Source organism: Arachis hypogaea, chromosome 20, assembly GCF_003086295.3.
Source record: "Arachis hypogaea cultivar Tifrunner chromosome 20, arahy.Tifrunner.gnm2.J5K5, whole genome shotgun sequence".
Taxonomy (NCBI): domain Eukaryota; kingdom Viridiplantae; phylum Streptophyta; class Magnoliopsida; order Fabales; family Fabaceae; genus Arachis; species Arachis hypogaea.
This window is the reverse complement of record NC_092055.1, coordinates 22,594,425-22,607,116: the sequence shown is the minus strand read 5'-3', so window position 1 is coordinate 22,607,116 and position 12,692 is coordinate 22,594,425. Positions and strand designations below refer to the sequence as shown.

Genomic DNA, 12,692 nt, shown 5'->3' with positions numbered 1-12,692 from the left:
TCCACCTTAAAAGTGAAAGCATAGAGTTGAATCTAAATGTTATTAGGGTTAGAATTGCTAATAAAATTTGACCACAACCAAAATGAAAATAATATAAAGAATAGATTAGTAAAGAAATGTAAATACCTGAAAAGGCCAAAGGCGGTCTGAAAAATACCAGCAAAGAGAGTGGCAAGCAAGACGAGTTTGGTGTAAGCGATTGGATCAAAAACAGGATCTCTTAATTTCTGAACCATCGAAGACAAGAGCAACGACACCACCGCCACTGGCCCCATTGCTATCTCTTGAGAGGTTCCCATTACGGCATAGATCAGCGGTGGCACAACACTTGTATCTAATATATAAATGCAATTTCATCAGCTCAAAGGGAAACAAAGTGAAAATAAAAAGGACACAAAACGTGGCTTGCTTACAAAGGCCATATTGAGGATCAAGGTTTGCTAAGGTCGCGTACCCAATGCTCTGCATTCAAAGTTGAAACAAATTAAGTAACCAACATGATGCAAGAGATCCATTAACCCCTTTATTTATTTATTTTCCATTTTTCATCTTAGATGCTTTCAGCAGCCAAACAAAACTATTATTTCGAAGGGGAATCCGTTAGTGGCTTGCAATAATTTTCTATGTTAATTAAGCATATGGTCTTTTTTTTTTCCTTGGTTTTTTACTTTAATCGAAATTCAGGTATTATTATATTACTGACAATTATTTAACTAATATATCCAAAGAAATTGGAACAACTTTTTTTGCTACAACTTTGTCTTTTGCAATACAACAAATTCGAGACTACACTAACAATATAAACTTATTAACCACTTAACTAGGCTATGTACAAATATAAAATCAAATTAACAAAAATAACTATTTTTTAAGTAATTTATTCATATAATTTAGCAAAATGGCAAGATATCATTAAACGACATGTATATGAATACTTTAATCAAATTGCTAATTAGAATTATTATACCTGGGGAATACAGAGACTCGCAATAGTGAGACCAGCAAGCAAGTCTTTCCTGAATTTAGTGGCAGTGTAACTTCTTCCCCACACAAGGATCGGAAAAATCCTCTGCAAAGTTGAAAACATGACCCTGGCCCATGATTCATGTCCCAGCGTAGAAAAGTTCTTGCGCCAACGCAAGATACTTTTTTCCACTGAGTCCGTGATCATGCGCCAAGGACTCGGTGGCTCAGGAGGGTTGAGTACCCACTGACACCTTACATGGCTTTGGTTCTTCTCAATGTCGACCTGCATATCCTTTGACGAGGATATGCAGGTAGGTATCATTGCTGAAGAAGCCATGATGATGATGAAGTGTTTGGGAGAACTTCTTTGTTCCCGCGAATAGGGAATACAATTCTTTGATGACTACACTCTCATCAAATTTACCTGTGAAAGAGCTATGGTTGCTATGAGGTTGAAGGAATTAAGATTGGAAACAAGTCTTATATAGAACAACAAAAGGCTTGCCACTGGAGGTTATATATATATATATATATATATATATATATATATATATATATATATATATATATATATATATATTAATAAAAATAATATTTCCACTATTTTTATATTTATGTGTTATTTATTTTTATTTTATAGTATAAAAGACAAATTATTTTATTTTTATTTTGTTCTTTTATTTTTAATACTAAAAGTAAAAAATGTTTGAGAGACACAAAAATAATCTATAGTATTCCTTAAAAATAATAATATTAATGTATTTCGAAAAAAATGAATCATATGACTGTTTTTAAAAAAATTAATTTGCTATGAAAAGAAAAAAAAGAGAAAAAAAATAAACACTTTAAATCCTAAATTTTTTTAGTTCTAAATTTTAAATTTTAAATTTAATCTATTGATAAAAAATGTAATAAATAAAATATTAAAATTTATTTAATTAAGAAACAATTTAATATTCTTGGGTTAATAAGAAACGTTTAAAAGATGAACTCAAAATATACGATATATTTGTCACGCTTACATTTATTCATTTATTATATAAATCTTTACTTTAACAGTGTTCCGTAGTCCATACATGTATTTCTAAGATAGCTTTTAATTTATAGGCCAGGTCCAATAATTATATATTATATACTGTTTTCACTAAAAAGTAATTGTTACTACATTTATATTCTTTTTTTTCACAAATTATTGTCCTATTCATAAAATTTAAGCAGTGATTGCAAGTTTAGTTTAAGCAAATTTTGGAGAAGAAATAAAAGGAGTAAACTATCAAAATTATTCTGAAAGATTGAAGTGCATATAAAACTGACCATACAAAAAGAAAAACTAACTTGTATCCATAGTTGTAAGAACCGAATCAGTGATCGAATCAGTCAAGTTATTAGTTCACTGGTTTATTGGTTCAATCGATAAATCGCTGATTTAACTGGTAAAATCGGTTTCACGTAAATAAAAAATATAAAATACTAAAAATAGTCATAAACTTAATAAATTCAAAATACATATCTTTAGTTCTTCACCAACATTTTAAAAACAACCAAATTTCAAAGTCTAAATATAACTAATACAAAGATAAATATGAAATTAGTTAGTACTAGTACATTACTATCTTAATTAAACACAATAAGGATAACAATTTATAAACTAAATCCAAGGAGTGATTTCGAAGTCGGCAAATTGCTCTTCATCTGACAAATGTGGGGCTACATCCTGATTGGTTTCATTTTGATTTGCATTTTCTACAGAATTATTAGCTCCATCATCATCCCGATCATCTTCTAAATCCAATTGATCTAGCATTATAGATAATGTTTCACAAATCAAGATAAAAAATAATATAAAACATGTTATAAGGCATACGAAAATCATAGTTGATCATAATTCATAAATAAGTAAAAGCATACCTAAATCATCTAAAGGTGATTGAAGAGACATATCTGCAAGATCATTTCATAAAGCATCAACTTCTTTAGGAATTAAAAATGGTGGTGAATCTTTCAGTATCCATTCCGAATGATCCTCAGATCAAATGCATCAAGATAAATTGGATCATAAACTTGGTTTCTCATTTGGTTCCTATGTTATCAATATATTTCGTTACTCATGTGATGATTAAGATTTTAAAATAATGCTTTCAACTTAAAACAATCAAGAAAGTACCTTTGTTGTAACCTTAAGTTGTAATGAACATAAACAAGATCATTAAGTTTTTGATGCTCTAACTGATTCCTCTTCTTTGAGTGAATGTGTTCAAAAATAGCAGTATCACACTAGCAATATCACACTTCTCCACTATTTCTTTGCTTTGAAGAACGCTTTTGATAGTTGGTTGAGCTCCGGGTGTTATTGCCGATGGAAAATAGGATTGTAAACATTTGACTTGTTTTCCTTTTCTAGAGATAGGTGCTGGAACCCTGGATTTTTGTTGTTGTTGCATCTCATTACGTTCGATCTCGTCAAATTCTCTTTCAACATCATCACAAGCATTATAACTTTTTGCATATTGTTCTTGAGTTTTTCTTTTCTTGCTTCGAAGCTCTTCAATGCTTTGATGGAATTGGTGTCTCACTGCAGTTGGCACCTTTCGACAAGACTCAATATCTCCTCCTTTTCCAGCCAAATGAAGCTTAAACCGATGAATTCCTCCACCCTTAATAAGCTTCTCACAATATATGCATAGCAAAATTATTTTTCCAGACTCCACAACTTGTTTACAATGACCCCATGCAGGATCAGTTTTTGCTCATTGTTTTTTTGGGTTCCGATTGATGCATTAGGAGTTGATCTTTGTTCTTGCGAAGATGGTATTTCTGATGGTATATTCGCAGAAGCCATTCTAAAAGAATATGGAGTAGCAAAATAACAAAAGTATAAAACAATAGCAATCCTAAATTCCTTAATTCCTATTCCCTATTCAACAAGACAACAACCTTAAAGGCTTAAATAGTTAAATTCACAGCAATATTAAATAGTTACATTATTCATAGCAATCTTAAATATTCACAGCACAAGCATATTCATAACAGAACAACATTAGATTAACATTATTCATATTCAACAAGCATATTCAACACCTCGGTTTCAAGCATTAGTCAACAAGCATATTCATCCCAGAACAAATCAACAAAACAACAAGTTTTCACGTTTTCAACAAGCATATTCAACACAGAACAAATCAACAAAACAACATAATTCATATTTCATAGATTCAAGCTTTCAACAAGCATATTCATCCCAGAAATTTTAAGTTTTCAACATAGAATAGAATAACATAGGAGAAGTGCAGTTTAAGGTTGCTGGAGAACAGAGGAGAAGTGCAGAACAAGTGAACAACATTATTCATAAGTCATAACACTGTAACAGCAAGAAGTGCAGAACAGACTACAGAGGAGAACTGGAGCTAACCTGGTTGACAGAGCAGAAGAGCGCGGCAACGGCGAGGGCGACAGCACGGCAACGGCGAGGGCGACAGCACGGCAACGGCGAGGGCGACGGCGCCGGCGATGAGAGACAGCCGCGGGTCTGTCCTGTTCAGCTGTTCCTACTTCCTTAGTTCCTTCAGACTTCGGAGTTTAGACCGGCGGTGAGACGAAGAAGACGACGGCGGGCGGCTGGCGGCGGTGGTGGAGAGGGTTAGCCGTTAGGGGATTAGGGTTGGGGGAAAAGTGGAAAGTGGAAGCTGGGAGTGGGGTTTGGGGGTACCGTGCGTATACGACGAGAATTTTCTGTTTTTTTTTTTTTTTATAAACCAAAACGACGTCGTTTTGGAAAATGAATTTAAAAAAAAAAGCGCTTCCGTACCGGTCGGTTAACCAGAAATCGCCGATTTTTTGGTTTTCATCAAAACCGGCCGGTTCAACCTGGTTCTCAACGGTTCTCTTCCTTATCCGGTCATATCACTCAACCGGACCGGTTAGGGATCCGGTTCACCAGTTTTTCGGTCGAACCGATCAGTCCGGTCTGGTTTTTACAACTATGCTTGTATCTATCAATAATGCTCTCTATGTGCCAAATATAATAATTCTTTAATCAGAACTGAATTTCGTTAGTTAAGCATTCTATTATACGTGTAATTTTATTGGTGATTTGGCACTCATTGACGTGGAAAATTGAATTAAAAACTTAAATCAAATTAAAAATATGGGCACCCTGGACCAGCATGATTAACCTGCTTCGGATTGTTTGAAGACCCAACCTTGCTATTGTAACCCAAATTATATCTCTCCAACCACCTTGAACCTGATTCACGATACCCTATTCCCTAACTCTCTTCTTTCTCCATCATCTTCCAAACATCGCTTTTGTCAGACGAAACACAATCTACTTTCAATCTTGTCTGATTCGCGGTATAATCGGCATCAACCTTGGTGCCACCTTCTCTAAAGTACCAAAGATCCCTTGATCTCTCTATATCAGCCTTGTGTTGATTTTTTTTCTTTTGTCTTTAATTTTTTTTAAAAAAATCTAAATATTTGTGTGGTTTGATTACTTTGCAGTTGTTGTTAAAAGTCAAGTGCATCAAATAAATACAGTAAAACAATAAAACAAAAAACTAATAACTACAGATCTAAATAGTCTTCGTCGTCATTGTCATCGGTCCCATGGCCTTGAGTTGGCAGCGCAAAAAGCGGTGATGTCTGTATGCCACCAACAGAGTCGATGCCAGCGGCGTGCATCTGGGCCTAATACACCTCCATCTGAGCCTCCATACGTTGAAACCGCTCCAGCGAATCCCTCCACTTCAGTCTGAGCTCATCCGTAGACGTCACATGGGGTGAGGATCTTCTGATACTTCTCCCGATAATCATTAAGCTCCTGAGCCTGCTAGTGAAGGCTGTGTTGGAGCTCCTGCACCTGCAGCCTCAAATCCACGCCTTCCGCGGGCTCGATGGCTCGATGGCTCGACTGGTGGCAAAGTTTAATGACAACCTCCACATGGAGGTGTGGAGGCTGCTGATGAAAAATGACCCCATCCCGTATACGTAATTCTTGTACGGCGCTGAGGTGGTCTCGTGCCAAACCGCATCGGGATCAACAACTGAAGCTGCAAAACCATTGACAATGTCCTCCCCACTTTGCCGAGTCAGTTGAGTCATGGCCTCTAGTCTCTGTGTGTAGGACTCCTGTGTAATTAACACAAGTTATTGTGATTATTACAAGAAATATATAGTTAATCTCTAATAATTTTATAGCAGAAGATAATCAGATGTATGTTTATGCACATAATGGTTTTGAGACCGCTGGTCCACAAATCTCTCTTTGTTCTCCTTCAGTGTGTGGGTGTACTTGAATGTCTCCCCAAATGTCTCACATAATATGTAAAAGAATATAACTAAGTTACTAACAAAATTAAAGTCACTACATACCAGCCTGGCCTTAGTCTTCACGAAGGTTGCTGAGCCGCCGATATACTTAGACGACCTAGACGAGGCTCTGTTAGCTCTGTTGGTGAGATGCTGATGCCTAAACCCCTCATCGGTCTCCAATTGAACTAATAGAGCCTTTTTTATTTTTGTTCAGTGCCAGTTCGTCCGGTGGTCCCATCCCTGACGAATATCATCCAGCATCTGAGCCACCGACCTATTCTACGGTCAAATATCTTCCTGATGGTACTATCGTGCTCAGCGTCCCACCGGAGTTTCTAGTGTCTTCTTCATGCTACGTTCTTCTTTTGATTCTCCACATGTAGCCATGGGAGTACTTTGAGTTCTCAGATGTTGGGAAGCTAATTGATTTACTACCTCGGTCAAGGTAGTTGCGAATTCTAGTACTCCCCGTTTCATCTCTCTTTGCCCTTGAAGAAGAACACCAAGAGTGTATGCATTGAAGGTTGAGGTGGACATGAGGGCTCATTACTTGGGAAGAAAGGTTCATGATAAGAGGGTGGTTCATCACTCTCTATCTTTTCCACTTGTTGCACAGCACACTTCAATTCCTTGTTCTCAAGTTGAGATTCTTTAGCCATGAAAGCTTCGGGTGCTATTCGGTTTATCGCTCCGTCCAATTGACGCAGGGTTGCTTGAAATTGATCCATTGTTTTCTTGAGACGATCTCTTGACTCTTGTTCTGCTCGGATATCATAAGTAGGATCATAAGGCTCTTGGATTGATGGATATGGATGTGGTGTATATGGAGGTGGTGGTCCTTGGAAGTAACTGGGTTGGAATTGGGGTGGATCTATGTATGGCTCATATGGCTCATAGGGTGGTTGATATGGTGGATAAGGGTTAGAATCATGTGATGGTGTTTGGTAGTAGGGGGCTCGTGAGTATGGTGGTCCAGAGTTGTGTTGAGGAGGTGGTTCATAAGCATATGGTGGGACTTGTTAGTAAGGGGGTCCACCATATTCATTATCTTGGTATGCTCCCTGGAATGACTCTTGACCATAGTAATTTGGTGGAGGTTGGTTGTCACGAAAAGGTCCACCATAACTATTGTCTTGGTATGCATAACAGAATGGTTGTTAGTTATAGTGCATTGGAGGGGGTTGTTGCCAAGAGGGTTGATCAAATCCTTGTGACTCATTCCATCTGTGATTGTTTTGACCTTGATGCATGTTCCTGTTATAGCTTCCATTCCTTTCAACAATATTCGAACCAAACTCAAAGCGACGGGGTGAGAACTCATAGTAACTAATAAAAATTAAAAAGCAAAAATAAAAGCAAATAAAAAAAGCAAAATAAAATATTTACAATAACCAATAATAAGGCACACGTTTGCAATTTTCCGGCAACAGCGCCATTTTGACGAACTGGATTTCTGCTAATTTAGAATTTTATAAGAATAATCACGTTGTAAGTATAGTTTTTAAACCAGCAAAGAATCCTTTCGTACAAAAACTTTGGTTGTCACAAGTAACAAAACCCAATAAAATTTATAATCGAAGTATTCAAAGCTCAGGTCGTCTCTCAAGGAATTGCAGGGAGGTGTATTTATTATTGGTTATGGGTTTTTCTGAGAAGATTTTGAGTTTGTGAACAGAAAAATAAATACTTGTAATTTAAAGCAGTGGAAATTTAAAAAGAGAATTTATATAATTAATTAAAAAGCCTTGACCGGTGGTGTGATTAATTGGAAGTTCTATCCTTGTTGGAATCTTCTCAAGTATAGTGTAAAGAGGTTGTTATTTTCACTTAGTTAACCCTTGCTGAGTAAAGGAAAGTCAAGTGATTGAACTGACTCTTATCCACAAATCCTAGTCCTTTCCCTTGGGAAGGTCTAGCGTTAGTAGATACAGAATTAGCCAACAATGTCCAATTTAACTAAGCACTTGAGCATTCCAACTCAAGTGTCTCCTCTTAATCAACCCCCATGTCAAGTGGAAAATCTACTCTATTGACATGGATGCCAATTTCACATAATAAATGACTAAATAAATACTTGAAGATAATCAAACAAATAATGAGGTAAATAGAAAAATACTCTTTGCATCAATAATGTCATAAAAGCTTTCCAATTGTAACTCTGAATAAGGATTAAAGATATAAAAGAATAGAGAAGATAATTGAAATAAAATTGGAAGCAATAAAATAAACAATAAAATTTAAATGAAAAAATACTATGGAATAAATGAAAATATAAGAATCCTAATTTAAAGGAACATTGAACCTGGAATCTGAGAAGAAGTTGAAATCCTAATCCTAAAACTTAAGAGAAAGGAGAGAGCTTCTCTCTCTAAAAACTACATCTAAAACCTAAAATTATGTATATTGAATATTGTATTCATGAATGGATGCATTCCCCCACTTTATAGCCTCTAATCTGTGTTTTCTGGGACAAAAACTGGGCCAGAAACAGTCCAGAAATCGCTGATTGCGAATTCTGTCACGCTGATTTTCGTCACTGCGACGCGTCCACGTGGAGTACGCATTTGCGTCACCTATCTGTACGGCTACTATAGCAAATTATATATCATTTCGAAGCCCCGGATGTTATCTTTCCAACGCAACTAGAACCGCATCATTTGGACCTCTGTAGCTCAAGTTATGACCGTTTGAGTGCGAGGAGGTCAGGCTGGACAGCTTAGCAATTTCTTCAACTTCTTGTATTCCTTCCATTTTTGCATGCTTCCTTTCCATCCTCTGAGCCATTCCTGCCCTGTAAACTCTGAAATAACTTAACACACATATCATGGTATCGAATGGTAATAAGAGAGGATTAAACATAGAAAATTTAAAGCCCAAAGAAGCATGTTTTTAATCATAGCACAAAATCAGGAAGAAAAATGTACAACATGCGATTTCTATGAATAAGTGTGAGAATAGTGGATAAAATTCACTCAATTAAGCACAAGATGTACCACAAGATAGTGGTGCATCAACCATCACTTATTCATCATCTTTTAGATATATTTAGTATTGTGTTACCACTTCTGCCTATGCAACTCTTTCTAGATATACCTCTACATCGATATATTTTTTTCTTTATTCACTTATTGCTGTTGATGTTGGTGATGGTGTTAAAAGGCGGGGTAGTGTTGTAGTAGATTCTATAAAATTGGATTAACAAGGTATTAAGACTGAGGTAGACAAGACTCACCAAGCCAGGGGTTAATGGTGGTAAAAAAGTTAGAATATGAGTTGGTGGTGGTGAGAATAAGGGTGATGATGCGTGTTAAAGAGTTAGGATTAGGATGAAAATTATGATTAAAATTTGGGGTTGAAGTTGGACTAAGGTTAGGATTATGAATGGAACTGGAATTAAAAAAAAAAAGATTAAAATAATAATTCGACAAATTATTAACAATCAAAAAGTTAACGATAGCTGCAGAATCAAAACTATTTCAAATGTTAAAAATAAAATTAAAACAAATTAAACATTAGAATATTTTTAAAATGCTCAAAAAATATTAAAGACAAATAAAAGTATTTTAATATTTTTTAAAAAAAAAAAATACATAGCATTCTTTTTTCATATTTTTTTATTAAAAATATATATGTCATGTAATTTAAATTATAAATTAGATTTTCAAATTATATAGTCTAACTATTATTAAATAAAAATTTGAAATATAAAATAGTGATATTTTAAACATTATAAAAATAACTATTTACGTAAGTATATTTAGAAATATAATAAATAAAAAAAATTATTATTGTGATAAGGCTAAATGCCCGTTTAATTCACCTTTTCAATTCACTTTTCAATAGTAAGAATTCAGTTTTTCAAAGAAGCCTAAAATTAATGAAAGTTAAAAATATAACTTTTGCACGTACATAAATAATCATAGGCCGAGATAAATGATACATACACAATACTAATATAAAACACTTCTCTCTATATATATAGATATATACGCTGCAACATATAATAGCAGTGAATATATATGAATCATCTAAGTTAAATTAAGATAATAATATTAGTGAATATTAATACTAGAATTCTCTATTTACACTTCTTTATTTTATATTTATTTTCTCTTTCTTATTTATTATTTTACGATACATTATCAAAGATTCTGATTAAAATTTAGGAAGACTTAAGTAATAAATTTTCATTATGACAAATCTCTCTTATCTTGAATTTAATATTCTTGATATATCTAGAAACAACTACTTATCATGAATATTAGATGCCAAGATTTATCTTAATTCAATGGATCTTAAAGATACCATTAAAGATGAAAATAAAGCATTCCAGAAAGATAAAGCTTAAGCTATGATCTTCTTTCGTTGTCATCTTGACGAAGGATTGAAAAATGAATATCTCACACTAAAAGATCATGTAGATTTGTGGAAGAACCTTGAAAAAATGTATAATTATCAAAAGACAGTAATACTTTCTCAAGCCCGATATGAGTGGACACACTTGTGTCTACAGGATTTTAAATCTATAAATAAATACAATTCAACAATATTTTAAATTATCTCACGAATGAAATTATGTGAAAAAAGATAATTGATAATGACATGTTAGAAAAAATTTTCTAGACATTCCATGCCTCGAATATGCTCCTGTAGCAGCAGTATCGAGAAAAAAATTTAAAAAATATTCTAAACTAATTTCTTACCTTTTTGTTGCTGAACGAAACAATGAATTGCTTTTAATAAATCATGAAGTGCACTCAGCTGGTGCCGCCTCATTTTTTGAAGCAAATACAGCAAATTATAACTACAGAAGAGGTAAATGGCAAGACTTTGATAAGAAAAAAATTATGGAAGGAAGAAAAATTATGTTCACAAGAAAGGATTTTACCAGAAGTCGGATAAAGAAATAAATAATGGGCAAAATAAATCAATAGAGGATAAATGTTTCCGTTCTGGTGGAAAGGGACATTGGTCACGTACCTGTCGTACTCCAAGACACTTAGTTGATCTTTATCAAACATTCTTGAAAAAGGATAACAAAGAAAAGGGGACAAATTTCGTTTCAAAGGATGTTGCTGAAAATTACACCACTCATTATGAAGTATTTGATTTCTTTGAAGATATTGAAGAAAATATTGGTCATTTATTCAATGATATAAAAATTTAATATTTGGGTTCGTTAATTATTTATGTAAATAAATAATGTAAAAAATTTCTTGAGTTTTATTTCCTATGCATTTGAATTTCAAATATGCTGTATATAAATAATGTTTAATAAAATATTAATATTTATATTTAAAAATTTTAAAATTACTAGATGTGTCTATTATAATAATAATAATAATAATAATAATAATAATAATAATAATAATAAAATTTTTAGTGTATGGTACTATGTTTATATATTGTCCTTTTTAAAAAAATATATTCCAATCAGGAATACAATTTTAATTTACTGCGCATGTACTTTTACTCATTTTATTATTATTATTATTATCATTTGTCTTTGAAGAAAATAGCAGGGACATATAATAAAAATGTTTGTCTTGCGAATAGTGCAAGTTCGCATACTGTTCACACCCTGGTTCGAGCTATCCGATCCGGGATGTTCAGTAATAAAGCGACCGACCTCTTCAGGTCAGGCTATCCGACCTCTTCTCAAAAGAGGTCGGACGAATCGACAGAAAAGTCCAATAAAGGGCCCAAATAGAGGAACACGACCCAAATCCAAAGGCAGTCTAAGCCTATAGAGATAAGGGCGGTTCCCTTGAAGATAAGCTGATCTCAACTCAAAGATAAAGATAAGATAAGATATGATAACTAACTTATCTTATCTAAAAACAGTTACTCTACAACCATTATAAATACACTGGAGCACCCAGGTATAACTCATACTCTGATTCTACTAAAAACCTGTTTAATACCCGTGCTAACTTAAGCATCGGAGTCTCTTGCAGGTACTCCCACCCTCCGGTGACCAAGGATCAGAGGTGCAGCCAGTCCAACAAGTCGGACACGACAGCTCCGGCCGCCACCCACCAGCCTGACCCGTCATCTCCGACCAGTACAGAAGATCTCATCCGAGATCGACCTACAGTTTCAGGTAACCCTCGGAACATTGGTGCCGTTGCCGGGGAACCTGAAAGTCATCCCATCACCATGGCGGACGACCATGACAACGACCACGATTCAGATCTAGAGGATAGAACACTGCACAAAAACACAGACACTACGCCGAAAGATACCCCGGAATCTAACGGAGACAAAAACTCATCAAATCCGGGAGTAATAGAAGCGCTTCAAGATCGTTTAAAGCAACTTGAAAAAGAAAGCCAGCATCAACGAGAAGTTGGCAAGGATCTACAAAGAGAGATAAGGCGACATCGAGAATTAGAAGATAAACTCCTACAACTCGA

General features: G+C 34.5%; 1 protein-coding gene across 2 annotated transcripts in view; it reads right to left on the bottom strand.

The window, feature by feature from the left end:
* Positions 1–1,442, bottom strand: part of LOC112785368 (sulfate transporter 2.1) — a 32,378-nt gene extending 30,936 nt beyond the window's left edge. For both annotated transcript variants that reach the window (XM_025828838.3, XM_072230251.1), the window contains exons 1-3: positions 968–1,442; positions 414–462; positions 127–334 (exon numbers count right to left, since the gene is read on the bottom strand). In XM_025828838.3, the coding sequence (XP_025684623.1) occupies positions 127–334; positions 414–462; positions 968–1,303 (593 nt within the window). In that variant the 5' untranslated portion in view covers positions 1,304–1,442. The remainder of the gene's footprint in view (positions 1–126; positions 335–413; positions 463–967) is intronic.
* Positions 1,443–12,692: the final 11,250 nt, after the last annotated feature.